This window comes from Mus pahari, chromosome 16 (assembly GCF_900095145.1).
Source record: "Mus pahari chromosome 16, PAHARI_EIJ_v1.1, whole genome shotgun sequence".
Classification (NCBI taxonomy): Eukaryota; Metazoa; Chordata; class Mammalia; order Rodentia; family Muridae; genus Mus; species Mus pahari.
Genome location: NC_034605.1, coordinates 43,928,044 through 43,955,470, shown reverse-complemented (window position 1 = coordinate 43,955,470; position 27,427 = coordinate 43,928,044). Strand labels below are relative to the sequence as shown.

General features: G+C 43.9%; 1 protein-coding gene across 1 annotated transcript in view; it reads left to right on the top strand.

Annotated features, from left to right (window-relative positions):
• Window positions 1-15,851, top strand: part of C16H6orf52 (chromosome 16 C6orf52 homolog) — a 17,892-nt gene extending 2,041 nt beyond the window's left edge. Inside the window, 5 exon segments of the mRNA XM_021215371.1 lie at window positions 4,616-4,661; window positions 9,799-9,839; window positions 9,841-9,892; window positions 9,895-9,947; window positions 15,741-15,851. Coding sequence (XP_021071030.1) covers window positions 4,616-4,661; window positions 9,799-9,839; window positions 9,841-9,892; window positions 9,895-9,947; window positions 15,741-15,851 — 303 coding nt within the window.
• Window positions 15,852-27,427: the final 11,576 nt, after the last annotated feature.

Sequence of the window (27,427 nt, the reverse complement as noted above, 5' to 3'; positions counted from 1 at the left end):
GCTTTCTTTCTGATACGAAAAGGGATAGGACTCTTCTTCTTCTTCTTCTTCTTCTTCTTCTTCTTCTTCTTCTTCTTCTTCTTCTTCTTCTTCTCCTCCTCCTCCTCCTCCTCCTCTTCCTCCTTCTCCTCCTTCTCCTTCTTTCTCCTCTTTCTCCTTCTCTTCTCTTCTTTCTCCTCCTCTTCTCCTTCCTCCTCCTCCTCCTCCTCTTCCTCCTTCTCCTCCTTCTCCTTCTTTCTCCTCTTTCTCCTTCTCTTCTCTTCTTTCTCCTCCTCTTCTCCTTCCTCCCCTCCTCCTCTTCCTCTCCTCCTCCTCCCTCCTCCCCCTCTCCCTCCTCTTCCTCATCCTCTCTCTCCTCTCCTTCTCATAAACTTACCCCCTCCAGAAACTAGGGGTTGTAGCTCAGTGGTAAAGTTGATACTGAATTTCACAAGCCCAGCACTCAAACCAAACAAATCAAACAAGCATCTTAAATATCCTCAAAATCTTGGTAGGCAGAGGGGGTAGGCTCTGAGTTCTAAGCCAACCAGGGCTCCAGAGAGAAACCCTGTCTTGAACAGCTCAACCAACCCTATTTAGAGGAGTTGTAGTGGTTTCTCTCTTACTGAGTAGATCATAGATCCAATTAGAGAGTTGGTAACTTTGGGTACCTACTGCACCCTTAGGGCTATCGTGCCATGCTGGTCATTGCTTTGATTCCTAAGCATCACACTGGATAGGACTGTAGGCTTGCTTCCCTCCTTTGTAAGCTTGTCCATTGTCTTCTAGTACCATGAGAGCAGTCCTCAGGGAGAGGTCATCTATTCATGTCAGTTCCAGCTCAGGGGATTCTGGGTCCTGTGTCTAAAGTATACAGTATCTTCAACAAGAGGATATTTGTGTGTTTTTGTGCATGTGATATATATATATATATATATATATATATATATATATATATATATAACAACAATTAATAATTAATGAAAAAAGATGTCCTGATTTGAAAGAGAACAAGGAGTATATGGTATAGGGGTATATGGTAGGATTTGGAAGGAGAAAGGGGAGGGGAAATGACATAATTTTATCCTAATCTCAAAAAATATAAAAAACATTTTAATGTTAAGCAGCAGGCTGCTCACCATGAGCCTTTGTGAGCTGACATTTCATCCCCAGCTGTGGTGGGATTGCTGACCTCTCTGCGTTCTCCTCTGTGTGAACAGCCAAGCAAATAGGCAAAGAAAGCATGTGTGCACTAATCGTCAAGGGCAAACAGCTCCTAAATGTTCACTGAGAATCAGGAGTGGCGGCACACGCCTGTAATCCTAACACTTTGGAGGCCGAGGCTGGAGGGACAGGAGATGGGGCTAGCACGAGCTACATAGGGGGCCTTTGTCTAAATGGCTAACTAAATAAATATTCATTGAGCCTGTGTCCCGTGTGGCTGTCCTCTGTCAACTTTCTCCTTTGTGGTGGTGTCCTCTTGGTTTAACCACAGAAGTGGTCAGGCAATGAGGAAAGTGTGTGGAGCTTTGGAGTGATAAGGCATGGCTGTTCCCTTGAATCATGTCCCCCTCGATGTGCACAGTGATAAGGACCCCTTCTTAACACCAAAGCTGAACTTAATACCTAGGCCTTTGGTTCTGAAACTTAAAAAATATTTTTTTAATATTTTGTCCATGCATATTGCATCTCGATAACTTAATTTTCCATCCGAAATTCCCATGTTCATTTGTTAATGTCTTTCCAATGTGCCTTTTATATAAAACAACTTGTTTCTTGCTCCTGCGCATCTGGATTTTCCTTTTCTCAGACGGCATCTTTGTATCCTTGTAAAACACTGCCCTCTGAGGTTTGAATTCACATTTTGCCCACCTTCCTCCCTGTTTGCTGATGGTTTGTTTATCTTTAAGGAAATAGATGTAGGTATTTGTATATTTACTTCAGGAATTACTTTTTCTTTCCACTCATGAGAACATTAAAATGATAACAGATTCTCCACCTTATTTACCCTGCCCTCTCTTCTAACAATTTATATTTATTTATTGTTATTGTTAAAGATAGGGTGTTCTTGTGTAGCCCTGACCATCCTGGAACTCTCTCTGTAGACCAGGCTGGCCTGAAACTCAGCTCTGCCTGCCTCTGCCTCCTGAGTGCTGGGATTAAAGTCCTGAGCCACCACACCCAGCTATTTCTGTTTTTTAGGTTTTTTTTTTTTTTCTTCTAGTATATGAGTATTTTGCTTGGATGACTGCCTGTGCATCACGTGTGTGCCGGGTACCCGTGGAGGTCAGAAGAGGGTGTAAGATCTTCCCGGACAATATTTACAGATGGTTGTGAGCTGCCCTGTGGATGCTGGATATCAAACCCTCTCTTTTAAGGACTACTGGTGGTGGCTCCTGGCCAGAGACCGTCAAGTCACACAGATGCTCTATCTGCAGGAGATTCTGCTTCCAAACTCTGTAGAATTCATATTTATGAGAGTGAGGTAGAAGAGGAGAGAATGTGAGATCCCTTAAAGAAAAGTCGCTGTTTAAGCTCAGATTCTGGTGCTGCCTCCATTTCTTTTTTCTTTTCTTTTTTTTTTTTTTTTTTAAGATTTATTTATTTATTATATGTAAGTACAGTGTAGTTGTCTCAGACACTCCAGAAGAGGGCATCAGATCTTGTTACGGATGGTTGTGAGCCACCATGTGGTTGCTGGGATTTGAACTCTGAACCTTCAGAAGAGCAGTCGGGGGCTCTTACCCACTGAGCCATCTCACCAGCCCGCCGCGTCCATTTCTAACCAAAAAAAAAAAAAAAAAGACACAGAGAGAGAGAGAGAGAGAGAGAGAGAGAGAGAGACAGACAGACAGACAGACAGACAGACAGACAGACAGACAGCAGGAAAGAGAGGGGCTGGAGAGATCGCTCAGCAGTTAAGAGCACTGACTGCTCTTCCGGAAGTCCTGAGTTCTTATCCCAGCAACCACATAGTGGCTCACAACCATCTGTAATGAGATTGGATGCCCTCTTCTGGTGTGTCTGAAGACAGCCACGTGTACTTACATATAATAAATAAACGAATCTTTAAAAGAAAAAAAAGAGAGAGTAGAAAAGAAAGAGAGGAGAGAGAGAAGAGAGAGGAGAGGGGGAAAAGAGAGAAAAAGAGAAAGCTAGAGAGAGAAAAAGAAAGAGAAACACAAAGAAAAAGAGAGAGGGGAAGGAAAGAAAGTTGCTGTGATTACATCTGTTACTGAATTATTTATTTTTCAAACCAGGGCATGTTTCTGAGTGAAGAGGAGACTTTAGGTAGATAATATACTTTCTTTTCCAATATTATCTACTTATTATCAAGAGAAGTTTAAGGTCAGTGGTGCTCCAAGCTAAAGTAGCCTTGCCAACCACTTGGTTCCTTGAAACAGCTATACATAGTTAATAAGGAGACCATCTAAAGCTGTAGATATCACCCACCCTAAACCCTGAATAATATTTGCAGCAGGCAAGCAAGAAGACTTCAATTCGGATGCCCAGTGCCCACATAAGAAGCTGGGCATGGTGGTGCACACCCGTGACCCCAGCATCTGTGGAGGTAGAGACAGGCCACTTTCTGGGGCATGCTAGCTTGTCATTCTAGAAGAATCAGTAAGTTCCAGATCCAGTAAGGGACTTCATTCCAAAAAAATAAGGTAGAAAGAGGGGCTGGAGAGATGGCTTAGTGGTTTTGAGCACTTGTCCTTGTGGAGGACCTGGGTTCTGTTCCCAGCCCCCACATAGTGGCTTACAACCATCCATAGCTCCAGTTATGGGGCATCTTCTCATCTTCATGGACGACAGGCATGCACAGAGATACATGCAGACAAAACATTCAACACGTAAAATAAGTCTAAACACATTTTTTAAAAATAAAATTTTCAGTGATCAAGGAAGACAGTCAAAGACAGCTTCTATCCCCCGTACACACAAACTTAAGGAGAGTGTCCATCTTAAGGCGCGTAGTCAGGGGACACTAACATGCATGCCACGCCAGGGCCAACACAGTCTGGTTTAACCAAGCAAAATCTACTGTTCTCATTAGATAAGCATGTGGGTCGATTGCTCTGCTGCCCTGCATCTTCTGGGATTTCATAGGTATCTAATGTCCTGGTTTTTTAGCTTAGCCCTTGGTGGTGGTGGTGGGGGCGGGTGCATAAGGAGAATCTGTCTCCTGGAGATATTACAGGGTAATTTCTAGAAGGAAAGCCAGTGTCTAGGTGGAGAATAGGCCATCTGCTACAGGAATAGGAAGTCAGGTCCAGCAAAGTGGCAAATACTAGGGAGGGTGAAGCAAGAGGATTAAGAGTTAGAAGCTAGCCTGGGCTACACAATGAAATCCTGGCTTAAGCTAAACAAAACCAAACCCTAGGATTCCAGTGGCTCCCAGAAGCACATTTCTTCTGAGGGTCCAGCTCACCCACCTCACCTCGTAATTGTAGTATTATCCTATTTAATGCTTCTACACAATATTCAAAGTAAATTTGCTTTTTTTTTTTTTTTCAGGGACGTTTAGTGGATACCTTTTGGAGCTAGATTTTCTATCCTAAGAAAGAATGTCTGATGTTAAATCATTGTTGTTGTTGTTGTTGTTGTTTCCTTAGGACACATATTTTCTTTGTAGGAAACCACAGCCTCAGCTGGAAACCAAGCTGAAGACCTTCTAAGAGGTTACGTGAGCCTTGAGCTTCAATGATAGGGGAAAAAGAACAATTTCTGGGTCCCTCATTCCCTCAAGTTTGCAAGAAATAGAGGTCGGATTGGAAAATTCCATCACAGGTTGCTATGCTGGTCTCTTTGGAGGTTTGTCCCATCTGGGGAGATTGTTTCCATGGCAACACTGGCAGCAGAGCCACCACCCTGGGTCTTTACAAAAGTTTGGGCAATGGGGACCAAGTGGAAAGGACCCCATTTTCAAGACTGGTTTCCTCCATTAGCTTAGACATGGGATTTACTACAGCTTGACTGTATTGAGAGACAGAACCTGAGATAAGAGATGACTGAATCCCGAGGCAGGATCTCCCCTCAGTGCTTATATTAGTTCAGTCGTTGTGGGCGTGGATGCAGCGCTGACTCATTCTTTTCCATTGCTGCCTCTCTCCCCCATCTCTCTCTCTCTCTCTCTCTCTCTCTCACACACACACACACACACACTTTCATCATCTATAAGGGATCAAAACATCCTTAATCTTGGGCTTCTACAACTTAAGTCAAATACATTTTCCCATTACACGAATGTCAGTGCAAATGGATTAAGGATTAAATATGCCTCAATTTTCAGTGTGAGAGAGCTCAGATGAGACATAGGACCTTTCCCACACACAACTTTTACTTTTAAAGGTGAAAATGCAGGAGGTAGTTGCTGTAACTATAGTTATCTGGTTCCCCACTAGGCCATTGATTACTGGGGACCCAACAGGTGGCTCAAGTTGGAGGTGTCTTCTAGAGTGTCCATTTGTTCTGAAAACAACAAAGTTTGGGCCCACAGAACGTTTTTGAATGTGTCCTATTTGAGGAAGAGGAGAATACTTGGTCACAGAAAAGAGAAAGGGACAGAAGGAGAGAGATGGGCACCCTTGCCTGTTGGTACCGGAAAGGAATGTGGAGAAGTGGACATCATTGTAGGGAGACTCTCTTGAGCACTGTATAAAAACATCACCTGACCCAGCACTTGGGAGGCAGAGGCAGGCGGATTTCTGAGTTCGAGGCCAGCCTGGTCTACAGAGTGAGTTCCAGGACAGCCAGGGCTACACAGAGAAACCCTGTCTCGAAAAAACAAAAACAAACAAACAAACAAACAAACAAATCACCTGTTAATAAAAAGCCAGCGGCCAGTGAGCTGAGACAGGATTAGGAAGTGGCTCCTGCAGCGGGGAGGGGGAGGGGGGAGATTCTGGGACATTGTCAGGCACGGGACGGCGGGACGGCGGACGTCGTCGTCAGTCACAGAAGATTTGCCTTCTCATCACGTGGAGTCATTAATGTTAACAGGCAAGACATTTCTTGAAAGAGGAACATAAAAATATGTACATTATTATACAAATAATATTTGTGGCCAGTCACATAAAGCTGAGGAGAGGTAAGCAATAATGTGGTGGGTGGGGCTTAGAATAAATGGGCCATTACGTTATGAGAAAGTCAGGGAACAAGCCAAGGCTTTTGGCCTAGCATTTATTCCTATATAAGAAGGCTCAGAGTCATTATTTCAGGGAACAAAGGCTGAGTGGAAAAGCTTGTGGTTAGAAATGGTGCCCAGGGACATTTGTAACTGCAGGCTACTCCACTCCACCTGTGCCCAGTTCGGAAATAAGGACTCCGAGACTTAATTTTTATTATTAATATTTTTTTATTTTTATTTATTTATTTATTTATTTATTTATTTTGGTTTTTCGAGATAGGGTTTCTCTGTGTAGCCCTGGCTGTCCTGGAACTCACTTTGTAGACCAGACTGGCCTCGAACTCAGAAATCCGCCTGCCTCTGCCTCCCGAGTGCTGGGACTAAAGGGGTGCGCCACCACGCCCAGCTTGAGACTTATAAGCTTTAGCTTATTCCCCAACTAGCTCATAACTTAATTACCCATGTATTCTATTCTTAATTCCTGCCATGTGGTTGATTACCGCTCCTTAGTCTCACACTGTCCTCAGTGACACTTTACTTCAGTGATGGTGAATTGCCTGTGCTTATTTCCCAGAATCCTCTCTCTCCCTGTCAGATGTCCGGCCCTCTATTCTTGCCTCAGCTCATTGGCCATAGGCTCTTTATTGATAGGTAATCCTCCCAATCAGTACAAGAGATTCTCCCTAGCCTCTCCTGGTCCTCTTCTACTGAACCTTGGCTAGGCAGGTTCCTGCCAGCCTTTGTTATCCTAATGAAAGGAACCGGTGATTGTGTTTTCGTTGCTCTGGGAGCCATCACAGAATTTGCATGCTAGTTGTTTTCCCTCTTAAGAGCCTTGAAGTTGACATTTAAATGAAATCTTAGTGTTAGTCAATTGTGCTAGATATTAGTTCTTAGATTAACAGGGATGAAGATGCTGATTTCAGCTCAGATTTCTTTAGGGTTAAGATGTGAGCCTTCTCTTCCTGCTTTCGTGAGACATGCATACAATGAGAATATGCAGCAAGCTAGGTATGCTCATGCATATCATCAATCCCCACACTTGTGAGGCAGAATAATCATGTGTTTGAGGCTAGTCTGGGCTACATAAGAACACTCTGTTTCCAGAACCAAAGCAACAACAACACCCCCCAATTATCTACTTTTGCAATACAGACGATCAGGATTCAGATCCTATCTATTAGCTCTACTATCCCAGACAGATTAATATCTAGTTTCCCTTCTGTAAAGCGAACTGTCATATCTAGCTCAGAGGCTATGTGAATGTAACATCCAAAGGGCTCCCTCACGTCCTAACAGCACCTGGCACGCACTAACCACACGAGAGGGTAGCTAGCCATAGATGCAGAGAAGTGTGGCTCACTACAAATGCAACACAAAGTACCAGCCACCGGAGAAAAATGTGTTTACATTTCTAGTAGGCAAACCAAAGAGAAAATTGAAGAGACTGGGTACTTGGGTATTCCCTGTTTTCCATGTGATATTCCCAGTGTGCATGGATATAGCTGTCCACCTTGTCTCCTGTGAATCTACCTGCCACATGTTTAATAGGCTTACTCATCAGACTCTTGACCGCAGGTTACAGGAGGGAGCTGGAGTGTTACGTAAGTGTGTCATTGCATCATTTCTCCTCCAACCACAGCATGTAAACAAAACAAGGCAAACTCCCAGACCTGTTCTTAGCTGCACAGGAAAGATACCGGAAACTGAATTTAAGAAAGTTCAGGGGAGGGCGGCTGGTGAGATGGCTCAGTGGGTTCAAATCCCAGCAACCACCTAATCATCCATAACAAGATCTGACGCCCTCTTCTGGAGTGTCTGAAGACAGCTACAGTGTACTTACATATAATAAATAAATAAATCTTTAAAAAAAAAAAAAAAGAAAGTTCAGGGGAAGAAGGTAGAAAGATGCTAACTTAGCGTGGTTGTTGTAGTTGTTGTTGGTTTGGGTTTTGTTTTGTTTTGTTTCTTTTTTTTTTTTTTTTTTTTAAACATAGCCTTGGCTGGTCTGGAACTCATTATGTATGTAGATCAGGCTGGCCTCAAACTTCCAAAGATGCCCCTGCCTCTACTTCCTAAGTGCTGGGACTAAAAGGCCTTTGCTACCTCACCCAGATTGGAAGATGTGATCTTTATGGCCATAAATTCTCAAAAGAAATCTAGCTTAAAACACTTAAGATTCAGACTACACACCACCAATGCATCTGACTTCAAAGTCATTAGTATGAAAGGGGACTGTATTAGTCTGCTAGGACTGCTGTAATAAAATGCTGTAGATTGGGTGGTTTAACCAAAGCCACTACTGCTCCCGACCCCACACACACTCTCCCTCTCCCCCTCCCCTGATTTATCAACCCCCTAGCCACACAGCTCTAGAGATGGGAAGTTCCATGCTCAGCTCTTTTCCTGGCATGTAGATGATGCTCTTCCCTATGCCCTCACAGGATCTCCTCTTGGAGCTGATACTAAAAATGAGGATGTAAGCTCAGCTGTCTTCTCAATTAAGGGCACCAATGTCCTCAGACTAGGATCCCACCTTTTGATCCCCTCCAACACTGTTAGGTCCCTAGAGGCCCAGCTCCAAAGACTATCAGAATGAGTGCTAAGACTTCAGTATATGAAACTCAGGGAGGGACACAGCATTCAGTCCCAGACAGCATTACCAAGGCAAATTATAGTCTTGGATGCATTTAGACTTGCAAAAATTATATAGGAGAGCGACAGGCATCTTTAGTTACATTTGGTTCAATGAGGAAAAATGGATTAGCATTTAAAAAAAAAAAAACCCTGTGACCTTGGCACTTTGGGACTCCCAGGAAGCCTGGCTACTTGGGAGGAAAACCCATGTACAACTCCTTGATGATGATGTCCCTTCCTCATATTGGGTTCCAGGCTTCAGAAAGAAGAGGCCAGGTTCTCCTCCCCTTTAGAATTAGGGCTGGTGAGATGGCTTAGTGGGTAAGAGCACTGACTGCTCTTCCAAAGGTCCTGAGTTCAAATCCCAGCAACCACATGGTGGCTCACAACAACCCGTAATAAGCTCTGATGCCCTCTTCTGATATGTCTGAAGACAGATACAGTGTATATAATAATAAATAAATCTTTTTAAAAAATAAAAATAGAATTAGTTGATACATAAAGTTTTTGGAAGTCTGTTTGGTAAGCAGCCAAAGCAATATCCTTTTTTTTTTTTTTCCCCAGGGCTCTGTCCCTGGAGTGCCATCTTGGCTCACTGTTTACAGGGCATCCACTTGTGTTCTCAGACTAGCCGCTTGGGTCTCAGCCTTGACATTTCCCTTTTCCCTAAATGGAACTCATCCCCCTATACCTGTGGCTTTCTGTTTTCTTCCATCTCTTCCAATCATCCTGATACCTGCTGAGCCTGATGATGTCACTTTGACAGTTTGACTTGCTGGCTTCAAGTCAAATTTGGAGGAAACAATTTCCTCCAAATATCTTTTAATTTTTTATGTGTATACCCATTGTACATGGTACTACATCATGTAAGGACATGCTCCTAGGAGTATATATTGTATACTGAGCATGTTCCCCCAACTTAAACATTTTAGCTATAACTCTGTAATGCATACATACATACCACTGATGCTTGTTACAGTAGCTAGCTTTCAGCCATTACTGATAGGTGTTGGTGCAACTATTTTTCTCATGTCTGTAATTGGCTTCTGCAGACCCAAACCTTCATCTGAATATTGAAGAATCAAACAAAGTTGTTCATGGCAGAAAGTGGAGAGCTATACAACTCCTTGATGAAGTGTCACTGGCACCTCTGGACACTGTTCTGTATAAAATCCCAGATGAGCTCCCCACAGTAGGGCAAGTATGCCCTATGCCCTCCAACTGCCCTATTAATTGCATCTTTTTTTGGAGTTTGGGAGAAAAAAAATTCCAGGAATGTGTTAGATTCTGAATGTATAATTAACTCTCCCCCTCTTCCCCCTGGTACTGGAAGATGAAGCCCAAGGCCTTGTATATGTTAGATAAGCACTCTATAACTGAATTATGTCCCAGCCCTCAGAAACTGCTTGTAAATCTAAATTCTGGGACTTCAATGACATTGGCATGGTGGAATATGATATAAATAAAGATTACTATAGCACAGCCAACCCAGGAAGTGTGTTCTCTTAAGTCAGTTCCAGAAGAATCCACATGACTTTAGGCAGAAGCTACAAGATGACATTGGGAGATAAATTTTATAGAGATGGATGTGAGCTCAAGGGTTGGTGGCCTTAGCTTCGGGGTTTTGCACACTTCCTGTAACAGTAAACCCTGGTGGAAAGAATCAGATGCACGCAGGATGTAAAATTTCTCAGTGGTATCTTGTCAGGCAAATGTCAGTTAGAACTAGATGTTCAATCTCCACTGACCCTCAGGCTCTGTTTAAGGAAGCTGGTTTAAGAGTAGAAGACAGCAGAGAGCCACTCAGCTGAACAAAAAGATTCCTAAGAATGGACCAAGTTCACCTCATCCACAAAGCCTGATGGGTTTCTAAGAACAAGGAGTTGAGACTTTATACAAGCCAGTCATAAAGCTTCAGTGTATCTATGAAGTGGGAAGTAAGGTAGTTGGAGAGGTGGCTCAGTGGTTAAGAACAATGGCTACTCTTCCAGAGACCCTGGGTTCAATTTCCAGCATCCACATGACTACTCACAACCGTTTATAATGTAACTCCGGTTCCAGGGGATCTGAAGCCCTCCTTTGGCTTCTGTGGGTAGTAGGCATATGTGAGTCGCTACATGCAGGAACACACACATATACATAAAATAATAAGGTATAGAAACTTAAATAGGTGTTATTGGGGTTGTGCTTTTGGAGTATTGCTTTGCCTCAAATAGACACTTAAGAGAGACCCCTAGGGCCGGGCGTGGTGGCCCATGCCTTTAATCCCAGCACTCAGGAGGCAGAGGCAGGCGGATTTCTGAGTTCGAGGCCAGCCTGGTCTACAAAATGAGTTCCAGACAGCCAGGGCTATACAGAGAAACCCTGTCTCAAAAAAAAAAAAAAAAAAAAAAAAGAAAGAAAAAAAAAGAGACCCTTGGATTGCATTCGTGGGCTAAAAGCACATAAAAAGCACATGGTCAGGAGAGTTGACCAGACTGTAAGCAAAGGGATTGGCCATTGCCTCCTTTTCAAATGTCCCTAGCTCATGCTAAGCCTCATACTGTGCGGCCTTTGAAAGGCTCTAACTGCAGCAAACCAAGGCGGGGGGGGGGGGGGGGCTTCCCAGACCCACTGAGTCATCATTTGCCATTTGAGCCCAGACTTTTCTTCCCAGAAGGATTATCTTGAACGTTTTTCTGACCTTCTGCCATAAGGTGCCCATGGCCCTGTTGTGTCATAGTATGACTAAAACGTCCCCAGACATAGCCAAATGCCCCCCAGGGGTGAAATTGTACCCTCATTTAACATGACTGGAATAGAACACTGATTATCAGGCTCCAGGAAGGTATGTTTAGACCAAAGCAGAAAGCTTGCTTTGATTTGAAAGGATTGATTTGGCAGTAAAATGAAAAGTCACAGACACAAGTCAGCAGGGCAAAAAAAAAAAAAAAAAAATTTAAATTTAGCCAAGTAATTCTTTGTTAGAGAAATGACCGCAAATCCGTACTGTTTGCATATTTGTTTTAAAGGAACAACCAATTTAACCTCATTTACATCAATTTCCTACGTAAGTAAGAAAGGAGGACCCGGATGTAACTCAGTCAGAAAAATACTTACCTAGCACGTGTAAATCAGGCCTTGATCCTCAGCACTGTGTGTACGTGGAGATGGAGGCACGTACTTCCGTCCCAGCACCGGCGACGGAGAGACGAGACACTCTTGCCTGCTGCTGCCTAGGTTGGTTGGGGTTTTGAGACACAGTCTCACTATATAGCCCAAGTTGGCTTCAATCTCATGATTCTAGTTTCTAGTAATGCACTTCAATACGTTCTGTAAGAGCACAATCCCAAAACTGTATGCAGAGAAAACTTCAGGTCTTCATCATTGATTGAAAGGAAAGTAGCCTAGAGATACCTAGTCATTTGAGTTTCATGGTCAGAAAGTGTAATTGAAAGTGATCATTAGCATGCAGTGTGTAGTATGTAATAGCCAACTCGGGTTTTTTTGTTTTTGTTTTTCCTTTAATTAAAGCTTGCACTCTCTGTTTCTATCATTTCAATATGACATTTTAATAAAAAAAAATACAATGGGATGTAGGCTGGCTGAGGGTGTACCAGTAGTAGACTGGGTACTTAGCATGCTGTCAAGGTCCTGAGTCTGATCCCCAGTACCAAGCAAATAATATTTAAAAAGAACATATGGAGTTGGCAAGATGCCTCAGCAGGTAAATAAACTTGCCACCAAACCAGACAACTTCAGTTGATCCCTAGATGTCACAGGGTAGAGGGAGGGACTCAACTCCCCAAAGTTGTACATTCCCCAGCACCAAGGCAGGAGGAAAGAAAGACTTAGTTTCCTAACAATATAAATCCTTCACACTTCAGAAATAACATTGTATGAAAACCTTGACTCATTTGACCGAAGGTTTAGGTTGCAGTTTGAATGTTAAATGTCCCCTGGCCAGCTCATTTGCTTGAACATTTGATCCCAGTCCAGTTGGTGGCACTGTTTCAGAACGTTCTGGAACCTTTAGGAAGTCAATCATTGTTAGAAGAATGGATCACTGGGAGTTGGCTTGAGGTTGGCAGATAGGACTTGTTTCGCGTGCTGTCTATGGTCTGCTTCCTGACTGAAGAGCCAGTGTGACCAGCTGCCTCCCGATCCTGCTACATACCTTGCCTAGCACGACTCTCTTGTCAAACGCTAAGCCACACTAAGCCCTTCCCCCTTTAAATGACCTCTTGTCTGGTATTTACTCATGGCAACAAGAAAAAAACCACTGATCCACCCATAAGAACGTCATCTTAGGCCGGGGCTCCCGACCTACCGCACTGTGGAAAACGCTGATAGCAAAGAATGAGTTCTTGGGCTGGCACAGAGGAGGGAGAAAGTGAAGGTTTCTCCACACGCTGCTCTCTGAAAGTCTCAGAGCAAGTGAACCCATCTGTGTACTAAGATAAAGCAGTTCTAGTGTTCACCTATATATCCTCTTCAGTGCGGAGACAGGGGCGCTTGCTCTGTAGACAAGCTAGCCCCTGACTGGGCATCTTTCTGTTTCCACTTACAAGTACTGTTACCTGTGCACTTTAAATCATTTAGAAGTCACTTAGAATGCTGTGTAAATAGTCACCACCCTGTCTGGTTCAGAGAACAATGACCAGAAGTCTGCACATGATCAGTCCAGACAAAAAAAAAAATTTTTTTTCTTGGATGTTTCCTGTCTGTGTAGCTGGCTGACTCTACTGTGTGGAAACTGTGGATCTAAAGCAGTGTCAGGGCTGGTCTTTATTCTATTTCCTTTTTTTGAGTTCTCAAGATTGTACTGGTGGCCCGTGTACAATGGAAAAAGCACTCGACCACTGAGACGTATCCCAAGCCCTTTTGAAGATTTTTAAAAGAGTTTGGGGACAGGGTCAATTGACCAGTCTACTCTTCGTCTCATTGTGTAGCTCAGATTGGCCTTAAACTTACAGTCTTCCTGCCTCAGCCTTCAAAATACCAGGGATTACAAGCCTGTGCTACTAGACCCAAGTCATTTCATATTCATAATAAGATTGCATACAAAGCTGGGCCGTGGTGGCACATACCTTTAATCCCAGCACTTGGGAGGCAGAGGCAGGAGGATTTCTGAATTTGAGGCCAGCCTGGTCTACAGAGTGAGTTCCAGGACAGCCAAAACTACATAGAGAAACCCTGTTTCAAAAAACCAAACAAACAAACAAACAAAAAGATTGCATACAAACTAATGCTCTAAATTTCTAAAAATAGATTAATTAGCTAAATTTCTAAAGGGGATTAGCGAAGGTGAGGTTACATCAGAATCACCCCCACAGCTAGAGGAACTTTGACATCTTTCCTCACCTCTCCACTCCCAGGGGTTCTGACTCTTAGATAAGGCCCCAGAATTTGCATTTACCACAAGTTCCAGAATCATGTTGAACACCATGGGACCTGTCAGAGAACAAGACGTGTCTCTGGCTGACAGTTGCACAGTACGCGGTTGAATGTTTGCAAAAGATGCGAGGTGGGCTGAGATGGAGGGACTCACCTCTCCCTGGGCAATGGGTAGGTGTGTCAGCATTACTCACTGCTAAGAATCTCTTTAAATCCCTACAAGCGTCACAATAACTTATATTTTTTGTAAACATCCCTTCCGATGCTCATTTCCATACCTATGGTGGGCTGGGCAGTGATGACTCTCCAATTGGCAGCTTTGTCTTCCCTGGCTTCCTCTTAACCTGCGGCCAATGTGAGAATTACAACACTAGAGGGCGCTACCTGCTGTTGCGTCCCCTCCCCTACCTTCTGCTAACCTCACTGCTTCCAAAGGCCAAAGGACCCAAAAATTGCCGCGTACCACCACTTGGACATCTTCTCCTTGCTGGCCCACAGTTTCCACTTGGGTACAGCAAACCGAACCCAGTCAGCTGACTGACAATCGTCCCAACAAGAACCCTCCATCTCTACAAAAGCATAGAAGGCGGTGGGCTCCACGCTATCATCTCTTCCTTCCTGAGGCGTCTCTGGATAGCAATTGTGCAATTTTTGATGATGGGATCTTTCCCCATTCTGTTTCTTGATAATTGTTGTTGTAATAAAGCTAGGAAATTTCTTACAGTTTACTTTTTATTTGACCAACTTCATAAACAATCTGGTTATATCTAAAGTGATTGAGTTAGACTAGTTAGATGTACTCCTTTTGGGAAGTCACTTAAGAAGGAGAAGAAACACATGATTTCTTGAGTTCTAGATATGTGTTAGAGAGTGTCTAGTTGTCTCTATCCAGCTTTGAGACATAACCACTCCGTCCCACGTAGGTGGAAATTACCACCCACCGGGTCCCACCAGGATTCAAGACCTAAGCTAGACTGGAGACCAGGCTGTCTGTTCACAGCCCATTGCCCAACAGGTCTCGGGCTTCGACAAAGACTAGTCAATGGACTTTGTAGGAAAGAAAGGCATGGAAGAAGGGAAATTTTACATCCAAATCTTCTGGCTAGGGATGCAACCGGGTGGTGTAGCTTGTGCTTAGCACGTACAAGGCCATGAGTTCAACTTCAGACACCAGGATAAGAAAAGGAAATGTTCGCGTATCTCCATGTTTGCTAGTGTTAAGGACCCAAAGGAAGGCATACCAGAGCACTTCTGTAATTAGTCACAGAATGGCAAAGCTTTCCCCACATGGCTCAGGCTCATAATTGGCAAAAGGTTTCCTCTGCTCTGAATGCAAATGTTGACAGTGTGTGCAAGTGCCGGTGTTTACCAAGGATTGACCAGTGTATATAAAAACTAGCCACTGCAGCTTCCTGCTCCCAGGGGGTTACAGCTGGAGGCTACTGGCCCTCAGACTCCTACCCGGTGTAGCTGGCTCTTTCTCTTGTGTTATACACAATAAACACAGAGATGCATTCCATCTGAGCAGGCATAGCCCACCTGATCCCAGCTTTACCGTAGTGTGGCTCTAGTTTTCCGTTTGCTTGTTTTTCCTTGTTCCATTGATGCCCCCACTTAGGTTTACAGGACGAAGCTGTTCAGGCTGCAGTGCAAGGGAGCCGAGACCCTCCAGTTAGGAATTCAGCCAAGCTGGCACCAAGACTGGCTCTGCGAGACTGACTGGGCCTGATGCTGGGCTGTCGAACTGTAAGATGATGCATTTGTGTTTCGGGTAATGTGTTAAAAAACAAACAAACAAACAAACAACAAGAAACTGCATGACAAGCTAGTACAGGTGCTGCCATACAAGGACAGTTTTTCAGTCTGTTTTTTTTTCTCATAGAATTTTAGCTTTGGGGCGTGGGGTGGGGGATCCGGCATTATGGCCAGAAGGTACAGAGGGCCACTTCTGAACCCTTGCATTCTGATGACTAAGACGTACTGATCTCAAGTGGGCTAGGAGAACCCTAGGACCTGTGGTGTCAGGTGTGATGCTGTAGATGTTGCCAAGAAAGCTACATCTGGGTGTTCAAGACCATGTACAGCGATACCCCGGCTGGGAGCCAGAATTTAATATTGTCACTTTCTGAGATCCAGATAGGGGCAAACTATATGAGGGCCTAGAAGGTCCAAGGAAGATCCATGAAGGCTAAGAAACTGACACACACTTATAGCAACTGGCCTCTGGTCCCTGCCACTATGGCTTGTGAACTTCCTTTCCCAGAAAGAAAGATCCAGGGGCCAATCTGAATGCTAAGAACTTTCAAAGCAATTTAGAAACGCATTTTCAGGAACTGAGGACAATTTGAATCTTTTCACCTGGAAGTGCACCTTGAGTGTCAAGAATATCAGTTCTTTAAAAACTCATGCATTATATATTTCCTAGTGAAATGCTACATTTTCACAGACAACGAGAAAACTGCAAAAGATCCCAAAGAGAGAGAATGGATTGCATTACTCTGAAAGGAGGAAACCCTCCTGGGTGCCAAATGCCTCATTCGGGGTGCATACTCACCAAAGCAAAGATGCCATGGAAATTAACTTCATATTTATAATTCAAGAAGGAAAATGAAAACCATGAGCAGTTTGTACCATTTCCAGAACATTTATGAAGTGATTACTCAAAGATGTGCTCCAACCATATAAAATATTAATCCAGGGAAAAGATAAATGGAATCTAACAAAATTATAGCAAATAAATAATGTAAATGCACCAATAAGCCTAAGTAGTACTAATAGCACTACTTTGATACTTCTGGTAATAAGAGAAAAAAAATGGTCCCTAAATGTCCAGGCACAAGTTGGGTAAATATGGCAAAGCTTCTCCCTTCTCTTCTTGCTTTAATTTCGACATATGAGGAGCTGGAGAGCTGGCTCAGGCGTTAAGAGCACTGGCTGCGACTTTGGAGGACTTTGATTCCCAGAACCCACGTGACGACTTATTGCCTGTAACTTCAATTTCAGGGGATCCAACATCGCCTGCTGGCTTCAGTGGGCATCAGGCATGCATGCCAGCTGCACAGACATTACATGCATGTAGAACATCCATAAACATACAATTCAAAAATACATGAGAGGGCTGGTGAGGTGGTGCAGTGAGTAAGGGCACTGACTGCTCTTCTGAAGGTCCTGAGTTCAAATCTTAGCAACCACATGGTGGCTCATAGCCACCTGTAATGAGAGATCTGACTCCCTCTTCTGGTGTGTCTGAAGACAGCAGTAGTATATTTATTTATACTAATAAATAAATCTTTTTTAAAAAATACATGAGAAATAAAGGTTCCTTATTTATAATTCTTTTAAGGGTGTGGGGTTTTTTATCCTGTACATGTGTACATGTTTGTGTGTGTACACATGTGTGAGCATCCTCATAGACAACTGAGCCTATGCACAAAACCCAGAAGAAAGCATCAGGGATCTTATCTGTCAATTTCCACTTGTTCCTTTGATGTAGAATCTCTCCCTGGACTTGGGGGTCAGCCAGGCTGGGAAGCCGTAAACCCCAGAGATTCCCATTACCTTCCTTGGAGATGGGGTTTCATCGGTTCACAGGATGCCCAGCTGGTTATGTAGGTGCTGGAGATCTGACTGTCCCCAAGGCAGCAGAGCGAACACTCTCAACCACCCCTCCAGCCCCTCTCCTCTAATCCCTTCAACATTTTTTGTCTTTTAAGTTAGCTACAGTAGCATTTCCATGCTGGCTCTCAATCTGATAATAGATATCATTATCTTCACTTTCTGGAATTTCACTTTTAAGAATAGCATGTTGGTGGTAGAGTTTCGGTGAGTGGTTATAACTGGCCTTTGTGTGAATTGTCTCATGAATAGTCTCCTTCCTTTGCTTGTTTGGAACAAAGTTCCTGGATGTTCTGATTGGCTGATCTTGCTGATGTCATGGTGAGGGGTGTGGATTTTTTGGTACATTTGGGGTGTCCCTTCACCTTGGAGACATCTTCCTGAAGTGTGTAGAAATAACACCAGTCTTTTCTTGTTTAAATTTATCTTACGAATATGAGTACACCACCATTGCTCCCCTCAGACACGCCAGAAGAGGGCATCAGATCCCATTACAGATGGTTGTAAGCCACCATGTGGTTGCTGGGAATTGAACTCAGGACCTCTGAAAGAGCAGCCAGTGCTCTTAACTGCTGAGCCATCACTTCAGCCCTGCCAGTTTTTTCTTAATTAATTTTTTTCAGACCTTAGAGAACCTGTAATACTTTTCCAGGAATAGGACGTGGATAGGATGTCCACATACTGTCTAATGAATACATTTTTTTTTTTTTAGATTAAAAAATATATACAGACCACTATTGCTGGAGAAGGAGAAGAGGGGAGGCCAGCACCAGAGGTGAAGAGAGAAGGGGGCTGAAGATCCTGTCCAGGCTACAGGCTTTAATCAGAGCTCCTGACTTTCAGAAAAAGGACAAAGGTTCTTGAGGCTAGAAAACATCTCTTCAGATTTGTGGTTTCACAGTATCCCACTGCTTGTAAGATGGATAGCCAGGGACAGAGGGAGATCGCAGGAACCCATTTAGAAAATGTTTTGCAGAGACCAAATGTCATTTGCAGAGTGGTGGGCAGAGAGTGCTGTCAGGAAAGAAGCCGGGATGAAGACGCTGCAGGACCTGGTAGTTGACCTGGCTGGCGGGCGGGGTGAGAGAGGAGTCCTGAGTTATCTTGGGATATGTGGACTTTAAGGTCCCAATGAGACCCCCAAGAGGAGATGGTGTTTGTTTGTTTATTGAACAGACGTCTCACTGCGTAGCCCTGTAGGTCAGTGGGCCTTGAACTCACAAAGACCCGTTTGCCTCTGCTGGGACTATAGGCATGGTTACCACACCCAGTTCTTCTGAGGAGAGATGCTGAACAAGTTAGACTCACATGTTGGGAGGGGAGATAAATGTTGGCAGGTTTAAATCGGGGGGTTACCGAGTTGAGGAGATGGCTCAGTGGGTAACGACGGTGCTTGCTGTCAAGCCTGACCATCGCCATGCTATCCCTGGAGCCCACATGACAACCTGAGTTTGATCCCTGGAACCTACACGCTGTGAGAAGAGAACCAGCTCTCACAAACCGTCCTTTGGCCTTCATAGCATGGCATGCACGTGCCCATACACACTCACACTGTAAGTCACTTTAAACTCTCTTTTAGAACGTGGGGAATTTGCTGTGTATGGGTTGCAGTTGTGAAGAAGCCGCTCGTTCTAGCCTACAGTTTGCTATTGGTTTTTATGAATTAGCACACAAAGTAATAAACTTCATTATAGCATTTTCTTTTTCTTTTTTGGGGGGGAGGAGGGGGAGGTATTTTGAGACAGGGTTTCTCTATGTAGTCCTGGCTGTCCTGGAACTCAGTCTGTAGACCAGGCTGACCTCAAACTTAGAAATCCACCTGCCTCTGCCTCCCAAGTGTTGGGATTAAAGGTGTGCGCCACCACTGCCTGGTGGCATTTTCTTTAATTAAAAGAAAAAAATATTTATTTATTTATTTACTTACTTACTTATTTGGAAGTTAGGCACATGTGCCGTAGTGTGCGTGTGAAGGTCAGAGGACCGCTTAGGGGGTCACTTCTATCCTTCTACCATGTAAATTCCAGGGACTGGACTCAAGTCATCACTCTTGGTAACAAGAGCCCCTCCTCTCTGAGCCATGTCACTGGCCCCACTATGTCACTTTCACACTTTGGTTTCTGCTTGTGATGGTCGGTTTTTGTCAGCTTGGCATTAACTAGGGCCACCTGAGAAGAAGGAATCTCAATTGAGGGAGTGTCTTTATCAAATTAGCCTGTGGACATGATGGGGGTGGGGTGGGGGTGGAGGTACTCTCTTGGTTGATGAGTGATATGGGAGGGGCTGGCTCACTGTGGGTGGTGCTGCCCCTAGCAAGTAATTCTGGACTGTGTAAGAAAGCAAGCTGGGCAAGTCATGAAAAGAAGCCAGTAATCAGTGGTCCTCTGTGGTATTTGCTTCACTACCTCCCTCTAGGTTCCTGCCTTGACATATGTGACAGGCTGTATACAACCTCCTACCCTGACATACATAAAACATCCTATGCAAAACCCGTGGCCTGAAAGAAACCCTTTCCTCCCCCAAAGTTGATTTGGTCATGGTGGTGTTTACCACAGCAACAGAAACCAGACTAGGATGCTGGTCTTCTCCATCACCCCACCCTACCCCGCCCCACTTTGCACCCTTCCACCCTGAGAGCCCCCTTTCATCGTTCCTGGTACAGGTGTTCTGTTATGCCCCAACCCCTGACTCAAACCCTCTTGTTTCCTCTCTGTGGTCCCCTTTCTAGTTATGGTCCATTTATCCAGACTTACATGGGCATATATATATATATACTTATATACATACGTTAGAAGCTAGGACCCACCTAGGAGAGATATCATATAGTATGCATGTTTCTTATCATTTCATATAAGAGTATCCAGAATCATTCATTTTTCTGCAAATGTTGTTTGCTTTATGACAAAATAAATTCCATTTTGTATTTATATCACATTTTCATTAGCCATTCATCTGTTGATGAATATCTAGTCTGGTCCAAATTCTTTGCTACTGAGAATATAAAGCAAAAATAAACATGGTGTGCGTTAGGACATCAGAGCCCTTTAAATATCTGTTCTCGGCATGTTTTAGAACATCCCCACGTTTCGCTTTATCTGGCCCAGCTCCCGTTTGCCCTAGAGCACAGCGAGAAGTGAAGTCATGTGGCATTTACCATCCAGGGATGTGTTGTAAGAAATGTGTCACCAAGCAGTTTCATCTTTGTGCAAACACCACAGAGGGACTTGTGTAACCCAGATAGGTCAATCACTATTCCTGGTCTCTTGACACAATCAAGATGTGGTAAACATGAGATATGCATGTGACCTGTTATAGCTGCCCCACCCCACACTCCCTGTAGGCTAGATTTATGCTTAAACTAACAACACAAAAGATGCCATTGTAAATATACAAACAAGTAGTAGATTATCGTGTATGTCCATCTTTGTGTGTGCTGTAGTTGTCTACAAGGTAGGAGGTGTGTTTGTGCCTCATTGCCACAACACGAGAGAAATGCTTTGGGCTGATGTAACAGACCTGGCAAAACTGAAGCTATTCTAAAGCTATTCTCTCTGTCTGACTACCAGACTGTTGCAACAGGAGAGCAATGAGAATCCCCAACCATCAGATTCTCACTCTGGGAGAAGGAGAGGGTGCCAGACAGCCAGGAACTCGTCTCCCAGAAAGAGATTTCCTAGAGTTCTTACAGCCTGCCAGTCCACCTTACAGAACGGGACTGACAAAGTTTGGTGGGGTCTGCTTAGATGCGGATGGATATCCAACGCCCTCTATTTAAACTCGAATCTCACTTCGGACCCCAAAGATGGACTTGAGGGAGATTCACTGGCCCACTTTGTCCTTTTCAATATGGCCACACTGAGTAAATCTCCTTTTGCTGTTTTCCACTATTAATTGGATGCTTTTAATTGGCTCCTTAAGTGTGGTGGCTGAATTTTGGTTGGCGCACAGGCTGCAAGCCCAAATCTGAGACTGGCTGTTGATGTTGTTAAGCAGTAAGGACCTTTCAACTTCATTATAGCCTTCTAGAGTCAGTGTTTAGCCCACTGTTATACTGTTAGGTTGTTTTTGTTTGTTTGTTTTTTGTTTTGTTTTTAAAGATTTATTTATTTATTACATGTAAGTACACTGTAACAGTGTACACTGTAACTGTCTTCAGACACTCCAGAAGAGGGCGTCAGATCTTGTTACGGATGGTTATGAGCCACCATGTGGTTGCTGGGATTTGAACTCCGGACCTTCGGAAGAGCAGTCGGGTGCTCTTACCCGCTGAGCCATCTCACCAGCCCCTGTTAGGTTGTTTTAAGACAAAAAGGCCCACTCTGTAGCTCGGGCTGGCCTTGAACCTTTAGCAATCCACTTACGACAGCTTCTTTTTGTTATTGGTGGTGGTCGTAGTGGTTTTTGAGACAGGGTTTCTTTGGGTAGCCTTGACCATCCTAGAACTGGCTCTGTAGATCAGGGTGGCCTAGAACTCACAGAGATCCACCACTGCTTCACAAGTGCTGGGACTAAAGACATGTGCCATCACCCCCTTGCTTACCTCAGTCGATTGAGTGCTGGGATTATGACGTGAGCTACTGTGCGCACATGTGCATTCACTCGTTAATAATAGCATCACTGCACCAGATGCAGCTGTTTCTCAACCTTGAATGGGAAGTTATCTATGTGATAGGATATCAACTTCTTCGAGTACAGATGTGTCATATGGTACAGTTTTTAAATTGGGAAACTTATGGGACAAAATATATGTACAATTGCAAGCAAGAAAGTAAAGAGATTTCCATCTGCTTTGCTTTTGTTTCTCTGATTTGGGAAGGAAGGTTGTCTTCAGAGAGGAGGCGGATGGTTTGGGAGTGGAGAAAACCTGAAGTGGTCGTCGCAGGCGGTGGAGGTGTTCAGACAATGAAGCATCCTTGTGGTATCGAGGCCGAGGGAATCAGCAAACAGTGATTGTGCCCAGCCTGCTACAGTGATACTTAGGGGGGCAGGAATGGAGAGGCTGGGTGCGTGACTCCATCCTGAGACTTCTCATGTCCAAGTAGACAATAGGAAAAGGAGAGAAAATCTAAGAAGGGCAGAGAGGTTGATGTGAGAGATCATGTGAAGGGAATGGAACCATTTTCCATTCCCTCGAAGTGCTGAGCATCACGGAGTGGGAGGCAGTTTAAGAAGAGGGTGTCTCCAGCTGGGTAGCGTGGCCGAGCGGTCTAAGGCGCTGGATTAAGAAGAGGGTGTCTGCCTTGTCCTCTGTTTGCATGATGGCCAAACATAAAGACAAAGGGTCTTTTCCTTCCCCCCTCTTCAGTTCTTGCCTCAGATAAGATGTAGGTTCTGAGCTGGGCGTGGGGGTGCACGCCTTTAATCCCAGCACTCGGGAGGCAGAGGCAGGCAGATTTCTGAGTTCGAGGCCAGCCTGGTCTACAGAGTAAGTTCCAGGACAGCCAAGGCTACACAGAGAAACCCTGTCTCAAAAACAAACAAACAAACAAACAAACAAAAAGATGTAGGTTCTTGTCTTTGCTGGCTGAGTCGTTAGTTGCTTGGAGCTGGTGCCAACAGGAGTCTCTGGAAATAGCCTTCCCAGCGTTCTTCTGTGGGAGGATCTGAAGCTGCTGCCTTCTTTGTCTTGCGACAATGCTAAGATTGATCTGTGGTCATGCTATTTAGAGAGCTATTTTTCTCACATAGGATGAACACCATGTAATGATGCAATCGCTGACTTTTCTCTCTTGGTTAATCTGTCTTTTATTAACAGGGACCTCTGCCTACCATAAGCTCTCAAGGGTTGAAACATGAAAATGCATTTCTCCTTTTTATATACATTGTGAGGAAAACAAAACCAGGAAGAGATGGAGAAAAAAAAAAGAGAGAAAGAAGTGGGTAAAGATGTGTAAGTTGGAGCATCAGATACAATTAGGCAAGCTGAAGAGGGGTAAAGAAACAGCTGGATTGGACATGATTTCTTGGGGCAATGGGTAGAGTGGAGGAGGATGTGATTACAAATATTTCCTTCCTCATAACATCCCTATTCTATCTAACTAAAGAATTTTATTATGGGATCGTGCAATGGGACCAGAAAAAAAAAATGGCTACATTTCAAATAGTCTGTCTTGAGCGTTCTGTTTATAACTTGTTAGCTGTGTGACAACATCTGTCCCTGCAAAGGGAACATCTTAAGATGGCTCCTATTCTGGGACTCTTATGATAAACTGAGACTAGCCACTGAAAGCTCTCTTGTGCAGTGGTTCTCAGGATTGCTTAACCCCTCAAAGGGGTTGAGAGCCATTGTCCTAGTGCTGGCCCCCACACAAATGGTAGGGTGGTAGCAAGTGTTGTTTCATGGGTCCAAACCGGTCCCTTTAATTTATGTGTGATGGCTAATCTTGGTTGTCAACTTGACTATACTGGGGATCAACAAAAACCCAGGCATCGGGTATTCCTGTAAAGGATTTCCTTGACTGGATCATTTGAGGTGAGAAGCGTTACACTGAATCTGGGCTACACAGTCTGGTGACAGCCCCCATGAGAGGACTGAAAGAGGAAGTTTTTGCTTCATGCCTGCTGGTTCTCATTGTTGCTGGCAATTTCATCTATCCTTCTACTGAGACATTCCTTCACTGGTATTGGGAGCTATTATGAGACATCCAGCCTCCTGGACTGATCAACTACTGGGCTGGTCTTTCTACAACTACTTTTGGCCTTTCTTGGCAGGAGGTAGCCATTGTCGGACTAGCTGGACCATAGTCTCTAAGCCATGCCACTAATCCCATCACACACACACACACACACACACACACACACAAGTATATATGTGTATATGTATACATATACATATATATGTGGGATATATATATATATGCACACACCCACACATATAACACATCCATACATATATTCCATTAGCTCCATTTCTCTAGAGAACCTTCACTAATGTACAGTAATGTGGGTTACCACAAGTAAATCTTTTGTACATAGACAGCTGTATATGTACATACACATCCCCAGGATCCCTAACTTTTCTCTGGACATCACTACACATCCCACGGCAGTCACATGGCCCTTGTGGTTGATGGCTCCTGTAAACACTCCCCCCTCTTCAAAGACCCATGAGCATCATCATTCTGGTCTCAAATAGTAGATCACACATTTTTCTTTTATGACAATATTTTTTATTTTTATTTATGAGTGTTTTGCCTCTATGTGTGTATGTGTGCCATGTTCATGCTTCATGTCCAAAAAGGCTAGAAGAAGCCATCCGATCTCCCGGAACGCCCGTTCTAGGTGGTTGTGCGATGCCATGTTGCTGTTGCAAACTGAGCCCAGGTCCTTTGCCAGAGCAGCAAGTGATCTTAGCTGTTCAGCCATCATCTCTCCATCCCTGTAAACGTATCTTAGAGCTAAATAAAGTTACTAATATAAAACTAAATTAATGCCTTAAACATTTAGGTTTAGCTTAAATACAATAAAGACACGACAAAAAGATAATTAATACCTTTTGTTAGCATTATTCAAATATACATTATTACCCATGAAGAGTTATCTTCATTTAATAGGAAACATTTCTCTCTCTCTCTCTCTCTCTCTTCTTTCTTTCATTCATTCGTTTTTTTTGAAACAGAGTTTCTATGTGTAACCGCCCTGATTGCCCTCACTTTGTAGACTATGCTGGCCTCGAACTCAGAGATCTACCTGCATCTTCTTAAGTGCTGAGATTAAAGGCACAAGCCACTATGCCTGCCACTAGTAAACATTTCATTTAATATATGTTAGAAAAAAAAATTTTTTTTTGTTTTTTGTTCTTCAAGACAATTTTTCCGTTTAGCCCTGGGTATCCTGGAACTCATTCTGTAGACCAGGCTGGCCTCGAACTCACAGAGATCCACCTGCCTCTGCCTCCCTAGTGCTGGGATTAAGGAACTGAGTTAAGACTTCCTGTGCTCTAGAAGGTACTCAATTTGGATATGAAGAGAAATATGCACGAACTATGACGTGACAAATCCAGTCTTAGAGCAGTAACCAAAGTGGATTTGAAGGGAGAGGAAGGGATGCTTATTCTGCCTGGGAAAATTGAAAGAAAAAAAAAAAAGTCCCTCAGCAGTTCTGTTATTTTTAGCTTTCTTAGATGCCATCCCTGGAGAGTCTGCTCTGCTTAAAGGTTCCTGTGAATGGAGAAGGAGCTAAGACAAGATAGGAATCTGGAATATGGGAGCCAACCCAGAAGAAATATGTAGGCTATCTCAGAAGGTTCTGCTGAAAGGAAGAGGGGGGGGGCGAATGCAGAGAGAACAGTGTGGGAGGGAGGAAGGGAGTGGGCAGCTCTCCGAGGTGCACACTCAGTGGGCATTTGCAAGAAGCAGGTGTCTGAAAGCACTCAGTGATGGCGGCATCCACTAAGATGGGACCACTAGCCACCACAAACATGGGATTAGCATTCATGTGGAGCACTCAACAGGACCCCAAGAGTCCCTTGCCCTCCCTGCCAATCAAACTCTAACACAACCACGGGTTGCCATCCAGTTCTCTGTCTGCAGGAAGCCACAGAGTAGCAAGTTCAAACATAAAATAAGCACGCAATAGTCAACTCTTAAGTGTGGGCTCGTCTACAATGCCAGCCAAAGAAAATGAACTTCTATGCAATGATGAACAAATTTAAAGGAGACCTGTTCCTGCAGATCCTTATTTCCTTGAATCAACTCTATGCATTTTTAAACAGTTTTTTTAAAATGTACATTGATTGAGAATTGATTGGTATTTTGCCTGCATGGATATCTGTGTGAAGGTAGCAGATTCTGGAGTTATAGACAGTTATGAGCTGCTGGAAATTGAATCCGGGTCCTCTGGAAGAACAGCCAATGGTCTTTCTGAATTGATGGGCCATCTCTCCAGCCCCAACTCTATATTCTTTTAATATTTAGGGAATTTTGAAGTGGGAATTTAACTAATTAAAGGAATTTATCTTATCCAAGCGATGTCGGCATTATGTTGGGTGAAAAAAAATGCCCTAGTTTTTTCTTCCTGTAAGATGCACAATGAAGTATTTTGAGAGTAAAATTACATACCATCCTACATATGCTTTAAAGTATTCCATCTTTGTTTTTAGGTGAAAGGGGGTGAGTATGGTGTATTGTACAGACAACTGTGAAGTTGATTAACAGACAGGATTTCGAGAGTTCACTGTTTTATATTTTAAAGTAGGCGCCATTGGAACAAACACACGGCCCATGATGGAAATGCAGATCGAGAAGCGGTACTGGCGGTCAGTTCCTTGGTGTATCCGCTATGCTGGCGTGGCTAGAGTACACAGCTGGAACTTTCTAGTGCTCACCAGGTTACAAGACCCTGTCGCTATCAGTCTTCTGGGGTAACTTTGGAGTGAACCTATCCAGATGCCCCAATGAATTCCTCAAAGCACAGTCCAGGGTTCTTTTTCTGGAGCTATGATAAGGGTCCTTACATAGCAATTTCCTCGGAATTGATGTATCTCACCCTTGAGGGAAGCACTTTCAGTCTCAGGAAGGAAACAGCTCACAAGTCTCTGTGTTAGCATTTTGTCTAAGCTCTGCCCACAGTTACCTAGTAACAGCCAGGTGTGCCTGACTCACTGTAAAAGGGGATGCTTGCCCCCTCCTCTCTCTCTTGTCTTTTTGTTCCCGCTCTGTCCTCTTGTTCTGCTCCCTCTCTCTTCCTATTCCC